At 48.6% G+C, this 22,370-nt stretch overlaps 1 protein-coding gene across 1 annotated transcript in view; it reads right to left on the bottom strand.

Moving 5' to 3' along the window:
• Positions 1 to 22,370, bottom strand: part of lrrk1 (leucine-rich repeat kinase 1) — a 479,049-nt gene that overhangs the window by 38,819 nt on the left and 417,860 nt on the right. Inside the window, exons 29-31 of the mRNA XM_067971653.1 lie at positions 20,539 to 20,690; positions 7,436 to 7,553; positions 1,229 to 1,345 (exon numbers count right to left, since the gene is read on the bottom strand). Of these exons, the coding sequence (XP_067827754.1) occupies positions 1,229 to 1,345; positions 7,436 to 7,553; positions 20,539 to 20,690 (387 nt within the window). The remainder of the gene's footprint in view (positions 1 to 1,228; positions 1,346 to 7,435; positions 7,554 to 20,538; positions 20,691 to 22,370) is intronic.

The following is a 22,370-nucleotide window of genomic DNA, read 5'->3' as shown; positions in this document are numbered from 1 at the left end:
TAATCTTTCTCAGGTGGGAGCAGGCTTGGGCAACTGTTTGAGAGCGTGGGAAATGTGGACTCTTTAGTTCCTGTGCTGCCAGCCAGTGTTTAAGGGGTATTACAGGTAACGTTACGTGACAGGGCTTGTAACATTGAAAACTCCTATCACAGCTCCACCTCCAGGTGTAACCAGTACTACAGGTAAATGTTGACACTTTTATAATAGATTTTCCCATCGAGATCAAATGACAGAACTTTTCAATGCATTTTGAAATGGAATGTTGCAGCCACCTGGCAATTTTAATATAAAACAGATATACCATCTAAGTAATAAAGGAAATTAAAAGTAACCTGACCTTGGAATTCTTCTTAGTTTCCCTCCATCTCTGATTTATTGTCCCCCTCCCCCACACTCCCTTCTCCCCCCCTCAATATAAAGTCATTGGATTCTTCATCCCCTGTTATGCTCTGTGAACTGCAATCCAACGGGTACAATGGGGACTTCTCAGCCTCTCTGCCACCCTCCCTGACCTCGTCATCAAGACATTTTGTTTCTTCTGAGGTTGGGTGGGAGAACATTCCTCCCTCAACATCACCAAAAACAGACTAACAGGCCGTTCACCTCATTGCTGGTTGTAGGACCCTGCTGTGTGCAGATTGGCTGCTACGTTTGCCTACAAAAACAACAGTGACTGCATTTGGCGCTGAAGTGTTGTCCTGGGGATGTGATAAGATGCTGTCTTCCTTTCTGGAGTACGTGTGTACTCTGATCTAATCATAGGAAGTGCATTATTACAGTTCAGAGAGGGTGGGGGTGAGCAACACAGTTGATTCAGAGTCTCATTAGTCCAAGTTATGAGGAAAGCTCATGGAAGCTGGGTCCCTTGTCTTTGGAAAATACATTTTGTGCGGATCTCATTGAAGCTTTCAAGATTCTGAAGAAGATTTACAAAATTGATTTGAGCAGATTATGGGGTTTAATGGGTTTAAACACCTGGGTCACAAGCCAACAACTAAGAAGTAAAATCGAACATTTTTATACAGGGTAACAGAGTTCTCCAGTGAGTTACCAGGAAAGCTCACTATGCAGACACTATGCAGACACTGTGCAGACACTGTGCAGACAATGTGTGGAAGAGGTAATTGGATGCGTTTCTGGAAAGAAGGGATTGGGAGAGTTTATTGTGACTGAGATGAATTAACTAATCGGGGCGGGTTTGTTGGGCCTAATGGCCTTTTCCTGTTACCTGGTTGCCACGTGATACTGGCAAGAAACAAGTAACAACGGCAGGAACATCCAGAACTCGCAGGGGCACGTTCAGGGGGCACATTCCTTTCAGGCTGTATACCTGAATCTTCTGATCCTAACAGAAATAAACACAAAATTAAATAGGAGTTAGGCCTGACGCAGATCATAAAATGGTTAGACAGCAGGAAACCCTGCATTGCTGGCAGTGGAAAGCTCTGTCCAGAGGCACATGTATTGTAGCGACAAATGAATTCAAAAGAAATTCAGCAGCTGGGCTAATCACTGGCAACCGTGTTTTATGGCGATGAATGCAACTGTGCTTAATCGTACTGAATCAGCAAACACTGAGAGCTGTGGTGATTCAGAACAATCATCCAGAGTGGTGGGATACGGGATTATACCCATGGATCTCCGCATGGTGAGCTCATGACCTTGATGGTGCCATCGGGGGAGATCAGGGAGCAGGTGGACTGCCCCCCTGTTGCCTCAGCTGTGGCGTGGGGTTCATGGAGGGGCGGGGGTGATGGAGGGGCGGCAAATGGAAAATAGTTTACAAAAATGAACCAATACATCTGTAGTCAGAGCTGGTGAGAATCTACCGGCAAACGCTGACACGATCGATTCTGGGAACTAGTTTCATGCTTTGGCTAAAGTTAACGAGTAACTTTATTCAAATCGCTATGAAGTTGCTCCTCAGCATTAGAGATGAGCCCCGGTACCCAAGATTGGTTGTCAGTTGCAGTACGAGGGGGCCGCAGGTAGCTGGGAAGCCCGCCCCTGGTCTGGGGATGTTCAGATGCTGAAGCTGAACAATTATCGTCCTCAGAAATTATCACCCCTGGTATTCTGAGGGCTTGTAACTTTCTTCAGCACTGCAATGTGCTTGGAGATTTTAACATGAGGGAGAAGTTTGTATTGTTCTTCCGGTTTAGGCCTTTCCCGCTCTCTGACGCTGTGAGTGAGAGGCAGACAGTCTGCAGGCCCGCTCCCCCCACAACACCAACCTCAGAAATTCCTACAGCAAAACTGAAATGACAAAAACACTGCAGTTGGAGAAAGCTGCCTCCGCCTCCCATCACTGTGTGACACCGTGCTTCACGCACCATGAGTCCCTGAGCCACTTACTGTAGCTGCCACACTCCACAGGGTATCCTGCACTTCACCAATGGGACAGAGACAAGCCCCAAGTTTGGCACAACTGAAATATCATGTGTACTAAGGACAGAATGCAAATGTAGTGTAAATGAGCTGCCCATATATAATGTAAATGAGCTGCTTATATATATAAACGAGCTGCTTATATATAATGTAACTGAGCTGCCTATATAAAACAAATGAACTGCTTATACATAGTGTAAATGAGCTGTCTATATAATATAAAGGAGCTGCACATATATATAGTGCAAATAAGCTACCTATATATAATATAAATGAACTGCCTACATATAATGTAATTTTTAAAAAATTATTCGTTCATGGGATGTGGGCGTCGCTGGCGAGGCCGGCATTTATTGCCCATCCCTAATTGCCCTGGAGAAGGTGGTGGTGAGCCGCCTTCTTGAACCGCTGCAGTCCGTGTAGTGAAGGTTCTCCCACAGTGCTGTTAGGAAGGGAGTTCCAGGATTTTGACCCAGTGACGATGAAGGAACGGCGATATATTTCCAAGTAGGGATGGTGTGTGACTTGGAGGGGAACGTGCAGGTGGTGTTGTTCCCATGTGCCTGCTGCCCTTGTCCTTCTAGGTGGTAGAGGTCGTGGGTTTGGAAGGTGCTGTTGAAGAAGCCTTGGCGAGTTGCTGCAGTGCATCCTGTGGATGGTACACACTGCAGCCACAGTGCGCCGGTGGTGAAGGGAGTGAATGTTTAGGGTGGTGGATGGGGTGCCAATCAAGCGGGCTGCTTTGTAATGAGCTGCCTATTCATAATATAAATGAGCTGCTTATATAATGTAACCGAGCTGCTTATATATAATGTAAATGAGCTGCTTATATATAATATAGATGTGCTGCCTGTGCATAATATAAATGAGCCACCTATACATAGTGCAAATGAACTGCTTATATATAAAGTAAATAAGATGCCTGCATAGTGTAAACCAACTGCCTATATATTGTGTAAATGACTCACTATATAATAATGTAAATGAGCTGCTTATATAGTGTAAATGAGCTGCCTATACACAATGTAAACGTGCTGCCTGTATATAGAGTAAATGGTCTGCCCATACATGGAGTAAATGAGCCACCTGTATATCATGTAAATGAGCAGCCTATACATAGTGTAAATGAGCTGAGTATGTATAATGTAAACAAGATACCTAAATATAGTGTAAATGAGCCACCTGTATATAGTGTACATGAGCTGTTTATATATAATATAAATGAGCTGCTTATATATAATGTAAATCAGCTGTCCTCGGCCTCTTACACTGATCCAATGAAGCTCAACGTAAGCTCAAGGAACAGCACCTCATCTTTCGATTAGGCACTTTACAACCTTCTGGACTCAACACTGATTTCAATAACTTCAGACCAGAACCGCTGCTCCCATGTTTTTGGACAGTAGGTGCTGGCAATGGTTCTGCTGTTGCCATTTACAGCTCCTCTAGACCCATCTTCTACAATCATAGAAAGTTAAGGTACAGAAGGAGGCCATTCAGCTCATCGTGTCCATGTCGGCCGAAAAAGAGCTATCCAGCTTAATCCCACTTTCCAGCACTTGGTCCGTAGCCCTGTAGGTTACGGCACTTCAAGTGCACATCCAAGTATTTTTTTAATGAGTTGAGGGTTTCTGCCTCTCCCACCCTTTCAGGCAGTGAGTTCCAGACCCCCACCACCCTCTGGGTGAAAAAATTTCTCCTCAGTTCCCCTCTAATCCTTCTACCAATTACTTTAAATCTATGCCTCCCGGTCACTGACCCCTCTGCTAAGGGAAATAGGTCCTTCCTAACCACTCCATCTAGTCATGTCATAATTTTATATAACTCAATGAAATCTCTCCTCAGCCTCCTTTGTTCCAAAGAAAACAACCCCAGCCTATCCAGACTATTCTCATAGCTAAAATTCTTCAGCCCTGGCAACATCCTCGTAAATCTCGAGTGCAATCACATCTTGCAAAGCCTTATCGATCCTCCTTGTTACCTGCTCAAAAAATTCAATCAAATTAGTCAGACACGACCTTCCCTTAACAAATCCATGCTGACTGTCCTTGATTAACCTGTGCCTTTCTAAATGACGGTTTATCCTGTCCCTCAGAATTGATTCCAATAATTTGCCCACCACCCAGGTTAGACTGACTGGCCTGTAATTACTCGGTCTATCTCTTTCTCCCTTTTTAAACAACGGTACAATGTTAGCAGTCCTCCAATCCTCCGGCACCACGCCTGTATCCAGGGAGGATTGGAAAACGATGGTCAGAGCCTCCGCTATTTCCTCCCTTGGTTCTCTTAATAATCTGGGATACATTTCATCCGGGCCTGGCGATTTATCTACTTTCAAAGATGCTAAACCCCTTAATACTTCCTCTCTCACTACGTTTATCCCATCCAATATTTCACACTCATTCTCCTCCTTAACGACATTCTCTGCATCGTCCCCCTCTTTTGTGAGGACAGACACAAAGTATTCATTAAGAACCATACCCACATCTTCTGCCTCCACACACAGGTTACCTTTTTGGTCTCTAATAGGCCCTACTCTTTCCTTAGTTATCCTCTTGCTCTTTATGTATCTATAAAACATTATTGGATTTTCCTTGATTTTACTTGCCAGTATTTTTTCATGCCCTCTCTTTGCTTTCCTAATTTCCTTTTTAACTTCACCCCTGCACTTTCTATACTCCTCTAGGCTTTCTGCAGTATTGAGCTCTTGGTTTTGCCTTATCTTACCCTGTATGCTCCTTGTCATCTAGATTTGGGAGTCCCACCCTTTTTCTTTGTGGGAACATGTTTACTCTGAACCCCTTGAATCTCCCCCTTGAATGCCTCCCACTGCTCTGACACTGATTTACCTTCAAGTATCTGTTTCCAGTCCACTTTTGCTAAATCACTTCTCATCTTAGTAAAATTGGCCTTTCCCCAATTTAGAGCTTTTACTCCTGTTCTATCTTTGTCCTTTTCCATAACTATGCTAAATCTAACTGAATTATGATCACTACCAACAAAATGCTCTCTCTCTGATACTCCTTCCACCTGCCCAGCTTCATTCCCTAAAACTAAATCCAGAACTGCCCCCTCTTGTTCACTTGCTATGAACTGGCTAAAAAAGTTCTCCTGAATGCATTTTAAGAATTCTGCACCCTCTATACCTTTTACACTGATTCTATCCCAGTTAATATTAGGGTAGTTGAAATCCCCTATTACTGTCCTATTGTTTTTGCACTTCTCACAAATTTGCCTACATATTTGCTCTTCTATCTCCCTCTGACTGTTTGGGGGTCTATAGTACACTCCCAGTAGTGTGATTGCCCCTTTTTTGTTCTTTAGCTCAACCCATATGGCCTCATTTGATGATCCTTCTAACATATCATCCCTCCTCACAGCTGTAATTGTTCCTTTAACCAATATTTGCCACCCCCCATCCTTTTTTATCCCTCTCTCTCTTGTCTGAAAACCGTGTAATCACGGGATTGGGGGTAATATTCTGGCATGGGTGGAGGATTGGTTATCGAACAGGAAGCAGAGAGTTGGGATAAATGGTTCATTTTCGGACTGGCAACCAGTAACCAGTGGTGTTCCACAGGGGTCGGTGCTGGGTCCCCAACTCTTTACAATCTATATTAACGATTTGGAGGAGGGGACCGAGTGCAACATATCAAAATTTGCAGATGATACAAAGATGGGAGGGAAAGTAGAGAGTGAGGAGGACATAAAAAACCTGCAAGGGGATATCGACAGGCTGGGTGAGTGGGCGGAGATTTGGCAGATGCAATATAATATTGGAAAATGTGAGGTTATGCACTTTGGCAGGAAAAATCAGAGAGCAAGTTATTTTCTTAATGGCGAGAGACTGGAAAGTACTGCAGTACAAAGGGATCTGGGGGTCCTAGTGCAAGAAAATCAAAAAGTTGGTATGCAGGTGCAGCAGGTGATCAAGAAAGCCAACGGAATGTTGGCTTTTATTGCTCGGGGGATAGAATATAAAAACAAGGAGGTATTGCTGCAGTTATATAAGGTATTGGTGAGACCGCACCTGGAATACTGCATACAGTTTTGGTCTCCATACTTAAGAAAAGACATACTTGCTCTCGAGGCAGTACAAAGAAGGTTCACTCGGTTAATCCCGGGGATGAGGGGGCGGAAATATGAGGAGAGGTTGAGTAGATTGGGACTCTACTCATTGGAGTTCAGAAGAATGAGAGGCGATCTTATTGAAACATATAAGATTGTGAAGGGTCTTGATCGGGTGGATGCAGTAAGGATGTTCCCAAAGATGGGTGAAACTAGAACTAGGGGGCATAATCTTAGAATAAGGGGCTGCTCTTTCAAAACTGAGATGAGGAGAAACTTCTTCACTCAGAGGGTGGTAGGTCTGTGGAATTTGCTGCCCCAGGAAGCTGTGGAAGCTACATCATTAGATAAATTTAAAACAGAAATAGACAGTTTCCTAGAAGTAAAGGGAATTAGGGGTTATGGGGAGCGGGCAGGAAATTGGACATGAAGCTGAGTTCGGATCGGTCAATGCCCTGTGGGTGGCGGAGAGGGCCCAGGGGCTATGTGGCCGGGTCCTGCTCCGACTTCTTGTGTTCTTTAGATTTGTGGTTGGGATCAGATCAGCCATGATCTTATTGAATGGCGGAGCAGGCTCGAGGGGCCGATTGGCCTACTCCTGCTCCAATTTCTTATGTTCTTATGTTCTTATGTAAACATTGAGCTGCCATTTCTGCCCCTCTTTAAGCCATGTTTCAGTAATAGCTAAGATATCGTACTTCCACGGGTCTATCTGTGCCCTCAGCTCATCTGCCTTATTCACTAGACTCCTTGCAGTGAAGTATATAACATTTAACACTAAATAAGCTGCTTATATTTACTGTAAATGAGCTGCTTATACATAATGCAAATGATCTGTTTATATATAGTGTAAATGAGCTGCCTGTATATGATGTAAATGAGCTGCCTGTATATAGTGTAAATGAGTGTGAACAATTATGCCTGTGTCCGTATTCTGGAACAGGCCGTTGGCGATGTGACTTACACAGACTTCACTCACCTCTGTTGCTGTCCATAACGCATTCTGCAGCTTCAATTGGCAGCTGAGTCTGATTCCAGGGCAGCTGATGTGATCCACCTCAATTAGTCCTTTGTCCATGTTCACCACACTGTAATTCCTGTAGTGAGCAGAGAAATATATAACATAAGTTTAATGGAAACACTATGGGGTAAAGAGTATCACCTGGTCCAGATTGAGTGTATCCCAGTCATGTGCAATAGATAGATTTTATTGTCCTGCCCTTTTAGTTTAGCATCATTGGTTTAGTAAAGGCACCGGGCATAAATGGACCAGTAAACACCTTTGTTAGCACCAATCTGAAGTGGTTTTGGACGATGTTGAGAGCCGGTGTTGATCTGACTGCACGCTCCTCTAGGAGGTCATTTCATACAAATTAAAGAAATGGACACAGGACCCAGATTTCCATTTTCGGCTGGAACAGGTCAGTGCTCACTCCGACCACCTCAATGGGCGATGGAACCGGAGAGGCCCCCCAGAGTTAAGGGTCGAATTATTTACATGAGCCCCGGAAGAGCAGGAGTGCGCCACAAAAATAATCTGCCTCCCTGGGACACACACCCTCCGCGATCGCGACCCCCTCTCTCCTCCCATAACTTACCTTCCTGGTGGCAGCCCCCTCGGATTCCTTTACCGAATCTGTGAGCTTCGTCAGGACGCCCATTTGGCCCCCTGTAGCTTGCCTGGTGAATGTAAATTTCCTCAAAATCACAGGGGGCCTCCTCACTGCCAGAATGGGCGGCAGACCAAAAGTCAAAATAGACCCCGGATGCATCTGTTAAAACACAGGAACAGATGGAGGCCATTCAGCCCCTCGAGCCTGTTCCACTACTCAATTAGATCATGGCTGATCTGTATCCTAACTCCATCCACCCTCCTTGGTTCCATATCCCTTAATACCCTTGGCTAACAAAAATCTATCGATCTCAGATTTAGAATTATTAATCGAGCATCTACTGCTCTCTGTGGGAGAGAGTCCCACACTTCTACCACCCTTTTCGTGAAGAAGTGTTTCTTAATTTCTCTCCTGAATGGCCTGGCTCTGATTTTAAGGTTATGTCCCCTTGTCCTAGACTCCCCCACCAGCGGAAAAAGTTTCTCTATCTACCCTATCAATTCCTTTCAAAATCCTAAAAACCTCAATCAAACCCTTAACCTTCTATATTCCAGGGAATACAAACCTAGTTTATGTAATCTCTCCTCATAATCTAACCCTTGGAGCCCCGGTAACATTCTGTTGAATCTGCGATGCACTCCTTACACAAAATTATATCGAATTTACAGCACAGAAACAGGCCATTCGGCCCATCTGGTCTATGCCGGTGTTTATGCCCCACACGAGACTCCTCCCACCTTACTTCATCTCACCCTATCAGCAAATCCCTCTAATCCATTCTCCCTCCTTCCAAGACCAATATGTCCTTCCTAAGGTGCGGGGGCCAGAACTGTACACAATACTCCAGATGTGGTCTAATCAGGGTTTTGTACAGCTGTAGCAAAACTTCCTCCCTTTATAGTCCAGCCCTCTGGTCATAAAGACTAGCATTCCATTAGCCTTTTTCATTATATTTTTGTACCTGACCACTATATTTTAGTGATCTGTGTACATGGACCCCTATAATCTCTTTGGACCTCCACTGTTCCTAGCTTTTCAACATTTAAAAAATACTTCCACTGAGCGATCAGATATGTTGGAGTTTCAGGGCCAGTGTGTTTAAAAAGCTAAAATATGACACTGCTCCCCAGGCAGAAATACGGTTTGCAACTTGCGACATCTCAGGTCTGATACAGACCGCACCAGCTGATCCTGGTACTCAGCTCCAATCTACCACACGTTGGCTGTCATCTTCCTGCCTGCCCTGTTAGGGGCGATTTTAACCCTGTCTGCCCGGCCAAAACCAGGCGGAGGGAATTCTAAACTCACCCATGGAACAAACTCATCGAGGTCCAGTCTCTTCCTGCAGGCTCCGATTATAACCTGCTCCTCTGCGGATACAGGCAGTGTCATTCTTTAAATATGCAGATCAGCTCTGATAGGGGTCACCAACTCTGCCTCGAACTGCCCCGCCCCCACACTCCGCCATTGGTCGCCCAAACATGTCCATCCTAATGTGACTCCGCCTTCTCAGCCAATTGGAAAGTGATTAGACTCTTCATTACCTAATTGGATGATTCTTGACTATCAGTCAAACAGCATTTTTCACATCTCCAATATTTTTATAACTAATAAACAGAAGTATCATAGTATCATAGTAGATACAGAATAGGAGGAGGCCATTTGGTCCATCTGCCTGTGCCAGCCCTTTGAAAGAGCTATCCAATTAGTCTCATTCTCCTGCTTTTTCCCATAGCCCTGTAAATTTATTCCCTTCCAGTATTTATCCAATTCCTTTTTGAAAGTTATTATTGAATCTGTTTCCACCGCCCTTTCAGGCAGTGCATTCTAGATCATAACTTGCTGCGTAAAAAAATTCCTCATGTCGCCTCTGGTTCTTTTGCTGATCACCTTAAATCTGTGTCCTCTGGTTACCGACCCTTCTGTCACTGGAAACAGTTTCTCCTTATTTACTCTATCAAAACCGTTTATGATTTTGAACACCTCTATCAAATCTCCCCTTAACCTTCTCGGCTCTAAGGAGAACAATCCCAGCTTCTCCAGTCTATCCACGTAACTGAAGTCCCTCATCCCTGGTACCATTCTAGTAAATCTCTTCTGCACCCTCTCCAAGGCCTTGACATCCTTCCTAAAGTGTGGTGCCCAGGATTGAACACAATACTCCAGCTCAGGCCTAACCAGTGTTTTATAAAGGTTTAGTATAACAGTTTGCCTGCCGCTCGACGACTGTCCCCAGTTAAAATCGAGGCCTATGGAGAGTTAGTGTTGATCGGAAATGAAAGAAACACATTTTTTTTTAATGTCCCTCTGATTTTTCTCCAGGGGTTGCTTGCAGCAGTGTCCTGGAGATTAATCTTCAATTCCTGGTGACTCCAGGCCAATTCTGGATCAGTAGTTTAAAGAACAGTAGAAGCCCCACAGGAGAGGTTTCAGTCTCTGCTGGATCCCACTTGACATCTTATCATTCTCTGAGCCTCGAACATTGCACTGCTTGGCACTAGCCCGGTGAGACTTAATTAAAGCATGAGTTTGGCGACCTCAAGGGAGAGCTAAAGAGCCTGAGAAAGTATAAAACAAGGGGGGAGAAAGTCGTTAAGGGTCGTTTTCGGGCGGGGGCAGCGTGATGTGCTCGTACCCTGCGCCCGATGGACCCTACGCAGGCAGCATGTGAACTTTGCGCTGCCTGCTAATTATCATGATATCTCCATGCAGCAAGTGCAACCCGGGCTGCTGAGAGGCTGCACGGAGAATGGGGAAGTTGGAAATGGGGCGTGCACAGCGCACGTCATCAGCAGCCTGCACTACTTAAAGGTGCAGGTGCACATTTCAAATGGCAGGTACACAGCTAACTAGGAGAAGGGAAAATGGCCATGAGAGTAGCTGCACCGGCAAGAGAGAGAGAGGGCTCCACGCTTCTCTGATGATGCTCTCGAGGCCCTGGTGGAAGTCGTGGACCAAAGAAGGGCCAGCATGTACCCGCAGGGTGGCTGGAGACCCTCCAGACTACAGCTCCACAGGCATTGGCAGGCTGTGGCGCAGGAAGTAAACGCCAGGAGCATTGCACCATGCACGTGGGTGCAGTGCCAGAAGAAGTTCAATGATTTGACACAAGTGGTCAAGGTGAGTGAATAAAAGCGTCAAGTGGCTCATCCAACCAACCTCACCACTGCTCCACACATCACACTCCCCGTCACCCACCCACCAACAAACACTGCCCATCCATACGCAATGCTGCACTCGGCATGCTGCATCTCACCCACACTTGCAGGCCACGCAACCACCACTCACAAGTCACACAAACTGGCAGCTATTCGACCATGACAGGCACATCACCCACACACCTTGCAGGACACTCACTGACACACTGACCTCTGTCTTACAGGAGAAGGTGGCGTATAACATCCGGCAGCAGAAGGGACCTGAGGCTGGACGGGCACGTCTGCACATCCTCACCCCCCCAGAGGAGACGGTGCTCAGGGATCATTGGGCGGGCCGTCGCTGCAGCCGTCACAACGTGCCGCTCTGGAGGTCCTGGTGAAGGGGGTCTCTGCGTATCTAATGCTCCTTCTCCTTTTCCACATCTCCCTCCTCCCATAATCTTTTCTGACTCACATGCTGCAGATGCTGTCAGCACACACCTCTTACTTGCTCCTCTCCCCACTCCACAACTCAACCTGTTTCCCTTTGTAATTGCAGATACCCAAGAACACGTGGCAGCACCCGAGGAGGAGGAGGAGGAGGAGGAGGAGGAGGAGCAGGAGGAGGAGGAGGAGGAGGAGGAGGAGGGGGAGGAGGAGGAGGAGGAGGAGGGGGAGGAGGAGGAGGGGGAGGAGGAGGAGGAGGGGGAGGAGGGGGAGGAGGAGGAGGGGGAGGAGGAGGAGGAGGGGGAGGAGGGGGAGGAGGAGGAGGACACTGAAGCCACATTGTCACTCGATCTGACACTTGCTTCCACCAGCTCAGAGACTGACACTGCGCGTCCTTTAGAGGTTAGGTTAGAGGAGGGATCTGCACGTGGGGAGACACCGAGCACAAGTGCACAGGAGCCGGGGCGGGGGGAACGGATACCACAGGGGCCAGCTCGCCGGAGGGCGAGGTCACTCACTCTGTCTGCTGCAGAGGAGTCAGATGAGGACTTCGCTGGGCCAGGCTACAGGAGACGGCTGATGGGTGAACACCAACAAATGCTTGGGGCACTGGAAAACCTGCCAGAAAGCCTGCGCACAATGAGAAGGGGCATGGAGGAGTCCAGCTCCAGCTTGGCACAGGGCTTTGCGCAGAGCTTGGAGCCCATCCTTTCCAACATGGAACAGGTGGTCACCTCCATCAGCGCACCTGTGGAACCCACCATGATGCAGCGTCTGATGACTGATGTCACAGCTTCCATTGCAGCACAAACATCTGCCATCCAAGGTCTGACTGCTGCCTTGGAAGCTCAGACTGCTACTATCATGGCTCTGGGGACCACTGTGGAACGGGGCTTCCAGGAGGTCACAGCACTCCAGCAATCCGTTCTCCAGCTGATCACCAGGATTGCTGAGGCGCCGCCCTGGGAGAGTGGCAGTGGCGCCATGGCAGTCGGACCTTCTGTCCTCTCTCAGGATGATAGCCTTCCTGCTCCCACCCCTGCCACTCTGCCAGTGCCCCTGTTGTTGCCTCTCAGCCAGCCAGGCCAGACTGCTGCAGCCCAGGCTGAGATGGTGCAGTCTGAAGCCGGGCCCTCCCGGCCCAGAGCTGCTCGAGGTCGTCCTCCAAGGCCATCTGCACACTCCTTCATTGAAGGCCAGCAGCCTCCCACCACTCATGCTCCAGCCACTGGGGAAGCACCTCGTAGGAGCACTAGGATAGGTAAAGGCACACGGACAACAGGCACTCAGGGAATGCACAAGGGGGAATAGTTCTGTTATGTTTGCATAATTTCATTTATTCATTGATAAATGAGACTTTGATTTTGCATTTGGTGGTGTTTTTTATTCATGGAATGAGCTGAGAGGGAAACCAATGTGTAATCAGATGGAGGGCGATTTGATTGTCTTGTGGGAGGGGAAAGGTGGGGAGTGTAGGAGTGTTGGTGAGTTGGGGGATGTAGTTCACATTATTGATAGTGGGCACGGATCAGGCGAGCACGCACAGCCCTCGCAGACAAGGTGTGTGGTTCTAGTTGCACCCTTGTGTCTTCCTCCACTTCCACTTCCGGCTCCACCCCCTCCTCCTCCTCCTCCTCCCCCTCAGCCTCCTCCTCCTCCACCTCTGGCTCAGGGTCTTCTCCAATCATTGGTGGCAAAGGCTGGTCCCTCATGATGGCGAGGTTGTGCAGCATGCAGCAAACCACCACGAATCTGCCCACCCGCTCAGGGGAGTACTGCAGGGCCAGGCAGCGGAAGCGTTGTTTGAGGAGGCCTATGGTGAGCTCCACGATGTTGCGTGTGGCAGCACGGGTCTCATTATGGGCCTGCTGTGCACGTGTGCGTGGATTCCTGACCGGTGTCATGAGCCACGGCGTGAGGGGGTAGCCCTTGTCGCCCAGTAGCCAGCCTTTGACTTGCCGAGTCGGGTGAAAGATAGCTGGCACATTGGACTGCCGCATGACGAAGGCGTCGTGACTGCTCCCAGGGTAACGGGCATCGACCTCCATGATGCGATGCGTGCGATCGCACACCAGCTGCACGTTGAGGGAGTGGAAGCCCTTTCGGTTGACGAAGACGGCTGAGTTGATGTGTGGGACACGCAGGGCAATATGCGTGCAGTCAATGGCACCCTGCACCATGGGGAAGCCAGCAATGTGGGCGAACCCCCGTGCTTGCTCGTTCTGATTGTCTCTGTGGAGAGGGAAGGTGATGAACCTGTTCCTCATGTGGTACAGTGCGTCTGTGACCTCCCTCATGCAGCAGTGCACTGCATACTGCGAGATGTTGCACATGTCGCCAGCAGAGGCCGGAAATGATCCTGAGCCACAGAAATTCAGCACCACGGTGACCTTCACAGCCACAGGCAATGCTGTCCTCGCCCTGCTCTGGGGCTGCAGTTGTGGCCGCACCAGTTGACAGATCTCGGTGACAGCTTCCTTGGTGAACCTCAGGCATCGGATGCAATCCTCCTCGGTCATGTTGAGGTGAGAGAATTGGTCCCGGAAGGGCCTTATAGGGTAAGGCCTCCTGCTCAGTGCCCTGCGCCTCCTCGTCCCTCTCTTCACAGCTTGACCTGCTGTGCGTGGCCTCTCTGCATGCTCCCAGTCGTGCTCAATGCCCAGCGGGAGCCCTAGCAGACCACCCATGGTTGGCAGGAATGTCGTTCAACCATGGTTTTAACTTACTGAACCGTAAGGCAGTACCTGCCAAACCCCCACTCTCAAATGTAGTCCAAGAACTCTCAGTAAGAATAGGGAGCTTCAAAAAACACTTCCTACTCCACCAGCAGCCAGAAGCAATAATCCAGCAACTAACCTGCAACACCTGCATGGCCCCTTTAAATAGCGCTGGTGGGGGGGTCCTTCAGGCACTGTAAGAAACGTTTAGATGGTCGGGGATAAGACTGTGCGTTGAGTTGAGCGTTAAGGTCCAAAATGGGGTCTATCACTTTAAATCAGCGTCGCACACTGATTGCACGCATTTTCTCCCTACTTTACATGCTTCCAGTGTTCGTTATCTGCGCCTGCGCTAACTCCTACACCAAGATGGCGTCTGGCGCACGTCACGCTGGAAACATGCGTCCGCATCCTGGACGCCATCTTGAATATCAGAGAGGCCGCGTAGCGCCGAAACAACACGTGCTGCATGGCCCAATTTAGCACGCAGGATGTTTAAATCTTCACCCATGTCAATCCAGAGAAGTATTGTCGATTAGCCATCAGTCACTACTCTGCAGTTTAATGATGTAAATCTATACACGGGAACAAGATGTGACTGTAATGAGAATTTGGATTCAAGGGGTTCGATCAGCCTGAATACTGAGCTCAGAACTGAAATGTTCACAACTACTTCGCCTGGTGTGCGGTTGTAAATATTATTTTAAGTGTACGCTTATGTTTTATTGTGTTTACAATATACTTAATGAATCTGTGAACCTTAACCTCAACGTTTCAAGGATCGTATTGATTTTGTGGAACAGATAGAACATCTATTTATAAATAAATATATCCTCTAACACAGGCACAACCCTGAACATTATACATGGGCTGGATTTTGCTGTAATAGTAATGGTGAGGCTAACGGTGCTCACCCTTATTCACGTACAAATCGGACAGTAACTTCCGGCGCCCACACCTGTGCAGTTAAACGCGGAAATCTGGAAGTTGCTGGCCGAGATGCGATGCTCCTCCAAAAGCTGCATGAAAATGGCATCTCACTGTCTGGCTCCCCGTTCAAATGTATTGAACGGTGTGACGTTCCTGTACTTACTCGATAGATACAGGCTTAACTCGCGAAAAAGAGTTTGTCTATTCCAGTGTAAGTGCCATTTTAAACAGTGTGGTAAGTTTTAATTACTGCCAAACAACCTTTCCAGGGTTAAGTTACGAGGAGAGATTGCACAAATTGGGGTTGTATTCTCTAGAGTTTCGAAGGTTAAGGGGTGATCTGATTGAAGTTTATAAGATATTAAGGGGAACAGATAGGGTGGATGGAGAGAAACTATTTCCGCTGGTTGGGGATTCTAGGAGTAGGGGGCACAGTTTAAAAATTAGAGCCAGACCTTTCAGGAGTGAGATTAGAAAACATTTCTACACACAAAGGGTTGTAGAAGTTTGGAACTCTCTTCCGCAAACGGCAATTGATACTAGCTCAATTGCTAAATTTAAATCTGAGATAGATAGCTTTTTGGCAACCAAAGGTATTAAGGGATATGGGCCAAAGGCAGGTATATGGAGTTAGATCACAGATCAGCCGTGATCTTATCAAATGGCAGAGCAGGCACGAGGGGCTGAATGGCCTACTCCTGTTCCTATGTTCCTATTTTTCTTTCCATCTCTCTATTTCACTTTCTGTATCTGATTTGACATTGAATTCACTCTAACTTACACTTCCTGTTTCAGTCTCTGTGCTGCTTATTAACGATGCTTCAATCTGATTGGTTCAGGAGATACGCAGATGCTTGCCCTGTTCACACAGGTCCCAGATGCCCTGTAGAGGGGGCCGCGCTCAATGGCTCTCTGATTTACAGGAACTTGAGTAAAAGATCAACTAACATGATAGAGTTTTTTGATGAGGTTTTTTGATGAGGGCAGTGCGGTTGATGTGGTGCATATGGACTTTCAAAAGGCATTTGATAAAGTGCTGCATAATAGGCTTGTCATCAAGATTGAAGCCCATGGAATAAAAGGGGCAGTGGCAGCATGGATACAAAATTGACTAAGTGACAGGAAGCATAGGGTAGTGGTGAATGGTTGTTTTTCGGACTGGAGGGAGGTGTACAGTGGTGTTCCCCAGGGGTCAGTGCTGGGATCACTGCTTTTCTTGATATATATTAATGACTTGGACTTGGGTGTACAGGGCACAATTTCAAAATTTGCAGATGACACAAAACTGGGAAGTGTAGTGAACAGTGAGGAGGATAGTGATAGACTTCAAGAAGATATAGACAGGCTGGTGGAATGGACGGACATGTGGCAGATGAAATTTTATGCAGAAAAATGCAAAGTGATACATTTCAGTAGGAAGAATGAGGAGAGGCAATATAAACTAGAGGGTACAACTCTAAAAGGGGTACAGGAACAGAGAGATCTGGGGGTATATGTTCACAAATCATTGAAGGTAGCAAAGCAGGTTGAGAAAGCGGTTAAAAAATCATACGGGATCCTGGGCTTTATAATTAGAGGCATAGAGTACTAAAGCAACAAAGTCATGATGAACCTTTATAAAACACTGGTTCGACCACAACTGGAGTATTGTGTCCAGTTCTGGGCACTGCACTTTAGGAAAGATGTGAAGGCCTTAGAGAGAGTGCAGAAAAGATTTACTAGAATGATTCCAGGGATGAGGGACTTTAGTTACGTGGATAGACTGGAGAAGCTGGGGTTGTTCTCCTTGGAACAGAGACAGTTGCGAGGAGATTTGATCGAGGTATTCAAAATCATGAAGAGTCTGGACAGAGTAGATAGAGAGAACCTGTTCCCATTGTTGGAAGGGTCAAGAACCAGGGAACATAGATTTAAGGTGATTGGCAAAAGAAACAAAGGTGACATGAGGAAAAACTTTTTTACACAGCAAGTGGTTATGATCTGGAATGCACTGCCCGAGGGGGTGGTGGAGGCAGATTCAATCATGGCCTTCGAAAGGGAACCAGTGGGTAAGGTAGCATAGCCATTATGTTACTGGACTAGTAATCCAGAGGCCTGGACTAATAATCCGGAGTCATGAGTTAAATCCCGCCACGGCAGCTGGGGAATTTAAATTCAATTAATTAAATAAAAATCTGGAATTAAAAAAAACTAGTATCAGTAATGGTGGCCATAAAACTACCGGATTGTCATAAAAACCCATCTGGTTCACTAATATCCTTTCGGGAAGGAAACCTGCCGTCCTTACCCAGTCTATCCTATATGTGACTCCAGACCCACAGCAATGTGGTTGATTCTTAATCGCCCTCTGAAATGGCCTAGCAAGCCACTCAGTTGTTCAAGAAGGCGGCTCACCACCACCTTCTCAAGGGCAATTAGGGATGGGCAATAAATGCCGGCCTCGCCAGCGACGCCCACATCCCATGAGTGAATAAAAAAAATACTTGAAAGGAAGAAATTTGCAGGGCTAAGGTGAATGGTCGGGGGAGTGGGATTAGCTGGATTGCTCTTGCATAGAGCTGGCACAGATTCAATGGGCCAAATGGCCTCTTTCTGTGCTGTAACCTTTCTATGATTCATAGACAGTCTCTGGGAAAATGCAAGTCTAACGAATGATGCAGCAAAATCCGGCCCATTAACTGGACATTTCATTTGAGATTTTGTTAATCTCAACAAATCACGGCATTTCTTCCATTTTTGAGAAAAACAGAAAATTCTGCCCCTGGTGTCTCAGTTACATTTTATGCAAATCTTTATATCCTCAAATTATAGAACAGGAATTTATTTACATTGGGATAATTGAACAGAAAGAGTTTAGCATCTCTCACAAAGAGCATCAAAGGCGGTTCCCAGCAATTGAGAAGATTGGGGGTTGTGGGGGTGCTTGGACTACGACAGCGGGGAGGGGGGAGACATCGCTGGGGGGAAGGCCACCGTGGAAGGCCACCCCACTTTGTATTGTACAGAAGATATGTATTGTGTTTTGAATTGTAAAAATGAGGTCATAGTGTGTGCGACCTGCATTGTATTGGTTCCAATTAAATTGCTTGAAATTATGTCTTTTTACATTGAGCTGTGTGTATCTTAAAACTTTATGAAATAAAATTACATTTTGAAATATAAAAAAAATCCTAAAACACTGCCCCAACGAGCTGTCTAAAATCAGTATTATTTGCTGCACAACTTTCCATCCAAAGAGGCACAAACTTAGAGCAAGAGGAGGAACACCATATCTACCCATGGCTACAAGCCAAGCAAGAGCTGTCTAGAGCCATGCAGCGGACTCCCACAGGTGAGGGTCTCACCAACAGGTTCAGTGGTCTTCCTCTCCGCACCTTCCCCATTGGCCTCTGCACTAACTCGTCTGCCACACCTCCCATTCTTCCATCTGCTACGGTTTATATTCTACACCATCAAAAGGAGTCTCTCTGGAAAAAGTTGAAATAAATTAAACCAAATTTATTCCCATCCAAGTGCTCAGTGATGCTGTGCCCCAGCGGGGAGCTGGACTCAAAGGAAGCACGGGTCAGAGGGGCCTGGGGGCGACTGATTCTCGGTCCTGGGCTAATAATTCTCCGACGAACCCAGTTCCGACGACAGGTCACCGACCTGAAGCATTACCTCTGATTCTTTCTCCACTGATGCTGCCTGATTTGCTGAGCATTTCCAGCATTTTCTGTTTCCCCGACCCGGGCTCCTGATTCTCCGACCTGGGCTCCTGATTCTCTGACCTGGGCTCCTGATTCTCTGACCTGGGCTCCTGATTCCCCGACCTGGGCTCCTGATTCCCCGACCTGGGCTCCTGATTCTCTGACCTGGGCTCCTGATTCTTGACCTGGGCTCCTGATTCTCTGACCCGGTCCCTGATTCTCTGACCCGGTCCCTGATTCTCTGACCTGGGCTCCTGATTCTTGACCTGGGCTCCTGATTCCCCGACCTGGGCTCCTGATTCTCTGACCTGGGCTCCTGATTCTCTGACCTGGGCTCCTGATTCCCCGACCTGGGCTCCTGATTCTCTGACCTGGGCTCCTGATTCTTGACCTGGGCTCCTGATTCCCCGACCCGGGCTCCTGATTCTTGACCTGGGCTCCTGATTCCCCGACCTGGGCTCCTGATTCTTGACCTGGGCTCCTGATTCCCTGACCTGGGCTCCTGATTCTTGACCTGGGCTCCTGATTCCCCGACCTGGGCTCCTGATTCTTGACCTGGGCTCCTGATTCTTGACCTGGGCTCCTGATTCCCTGACCTGGGCTCCTGATTCTTGACCTGGGCTCCTGATTCCCCGACCTGGGCTCCTGATTCTTGACCTGGGCTCCTGATTCCCTGACCTGGGCTCCTGATTCTTGACCTGGGCTCCTGATTCCCCGACCTGGGCTCCTGATTCTTGACCTGGGCTCCTGATTCTTGACCTGGGCTCCTGATTCCCTGACCTGGGCTCCTGATTCTTGACCTGGGCTCCTGATTCCCCGACCTGGGCTCCTGATTCTTGACCTGGGCTCCTGATTCTCTGACCTGGGCTCCTGATTCTTGACCTGGGCTCCTGATTCCCCGACCCGGGCTCCTGATTCCCCGACCTGGGCTCCTGATTCTCTGACCTGGGCTCCTGATTCCCCGACCTGGGCTCCTGATTCCCCGACCCGGGCTCCTGATTCCCCGACCTGGGCTCCTGATTCTCCGACCTGGGCTCCTGATTCCCCGACCTGGGCTCCTGATTCCCCGACCTGGGCTCCTGATTCCCCGACCTGGGCTCCTGATTCCCCGACCTGGGCTCCTGATTCCCCGACCTGGGCTCCTGATTCCCCGACCTGGGCTCCTGATTCCCCGACCCGGGCTCCTGATTCTCCGACCTGAGCTCCTGATTCCCCGACCCGGGCTCCTGATTCCCCGATCTGGGCTCCTGATTCCCTGACCTGGGCTCCTTTCGAGTGTGACTCCCTGCTGGGAGCTGGATTTGTGCTTTGTTCCAACCTCTGACTCCACTCTTGCACTCTGATTCTTCACCACCTTTCTCCAGTGTCCTGCAGGTTGTTGATGTTTGAGTTACTGTCTGTGCCCAGGTACCTGACAGTGCTCCCATGCACCATCTAAACCCACATATCAGAGGGTGGAGATGGCCTGATTGGCCCTTCTCTATTGATTTGATTCAGTCAGCAGGGGTAGAATCCCTCACCAGGTTACAGTCAGGTATCAGGACCCTACCTTTCCTTTCCTTCTCCATCCCAGAAAATGACAGTCCGCTCGATCTCTTGAGAAGGGCAGAATGAGCTCTGTTTTCCGCACTGCAGCTTGTACATGAAGACCGGAAAACTGGGATCCTGCATCAGTCTGAGGGCAGAGCCTGCTCCTGGCCGCTAAACAGGAACAAACAGGAAGCACAATTCGGAAAAGTTTCCTTTGCTCAGGGGTTGGTCAAAGTAACATCACAAATCACAAATGACAAATGCACGCTGCTTGTCTGGAGTTAGACTATCGGGCCTGGCTTTATCTCCACTATCATGGCCTCAAATCAGATGGGGTAGCGGCAGAAACAGCAGGAAAATGGGACTGTCGTGAATCGTTAATGAGCCCTGACCCAGGAGAGTGGGGTCAGGATAACGAGCAGGGTCCAGCTTGATCCTCTGGCCAGGAGAGGGAGCAGAATCCAGATACTGTCTCCAGCGCTGCTCACAGATAAAAAATTGTATGTCTGTCTCTTGCTGTTTCTCTGCCACTTTCCCTCTCTCTCTGTGTCCCTGTCTCTGCCTTTCTGTCCATACTCCGATATCTCTGGCTCCCTCGCTCTATGGCTCTCACACCCGTTTCTAATTACATTGTCTCCTTCTAATCTTTAATCCGACCATTTCTCACACCTTCCCCAGGATTTTCCGCAGGTCTCTCTGCACCTTCTCCCTCCTCTCTACATCTCTCAATGTCTCTCCCACATGTTCCTTCACTCAGTCTCTCTCTCTTACTCAGATGGGGAAACATGTACTGGATTGAAATGGGCGCTAAGGTTGGGTGGGGGAGTTAGTGGTGTAACAGGTACAGATGGGGAGAGGAACTGGAGCACTGAGGCTGGGGGCTAAGACCAGGGGCTGGACTGGGTCTGGCACATGGGATGGAGTCAGTAATAGATAGAGGGCAGCCTGGGATTTGGGATATGACTAAGCCTGGGATTGGTTGGGGAGATGGTTCAGGGCCTGGGATCGGTTGGGGAGAGGGTTCAGGGCCTGGGATCGGTTGGGGAGAGGGTCCAGGGTCTGGGATTGGTTGGGGAGAGGGTTCAGGGCCTGGGATCGGTTGGGGAGAGGGTTCAGGGCCTGGGATCGGTTGGGGAGAGGGTCCAGGGTCTGGGATTGGTTGGGGAGAGGGTTCAGGGTCTGGGATTGGTTGGGGAGAGGGTTCAGGGCCTGGGATCGGTTGGGGAGAGGGTCCAGGGTCTGGGATTGGTTGGGGAGAGGGTTCAGGGCCTGGGATTGGTTGGGGAGAGGGTCCTGGGCCTGGGATCGGTTGGGGAGAGGGTTCAGGGTCTGGGATTGGTTGGGGAGAGGGTTCAGGGCCTGGGATCGGTTGGGGAGAGGGTTCAGGGTCTGGGATTGGTTGGGGAGAGGGTTCAGGGCCTGGGATTGGTTGGGGAGAGGGTCCTGGGCCTGGGATCGGTTGGGGAGAGGGTTCAGGGTCTGGGATTGGTTGGGGAGAGGGTTCAGGGTCTGGGATTGGTTGGGGAGAGGGTTCAGGGCCTGGGATCGGTTGGGGAGAGGGTCCTGGGCCTGGGATCAGTTGGGGAGAGGGTTCAGGGTCTGGGATTGGTTGGGGAGAGGGATCAGGGTCTGGGATTGGTTGGGGAGATGGTTCAGGGCCTGGGATCAGTTGGGGAGAGGGTCTTGAGTCTGAGATCGGTTGGGGAGAGGGTTCAGGGCCTGGGATCAGTTGGGGAGAGGGTCCTGGGCCTGGGATCGGTTGGGGGGAGGGTCCTGGGCCTGGGATCAGTTGGGGAGAGGGTCCTGGGCCTGGGATTGACTGGGGAGAGGGTCCTGGGTCTGGGACTGGTT

Source organism: Heptranchias perlo, chromosome 34, assembly GCF_035084215.1.
Source record: "Heptranchias perlo isolate sHepPer1 chromosome 34, sHepPer1.hap1, whole genome shotgun sequence".
In the NCBI taxonomy this organism is placed as follows: Eukaryota; Metazoa; Chordata; class Chondrichthyes; order Hexanchiformes; family Hexanchidae; genus Heptranchias; species Heptranchias perlo.
The sequence above is the reverse complement of the archived record's forward strand: the minus strand, read 5'-3'. Positions and strand labels throughout refer to the sequence as shown.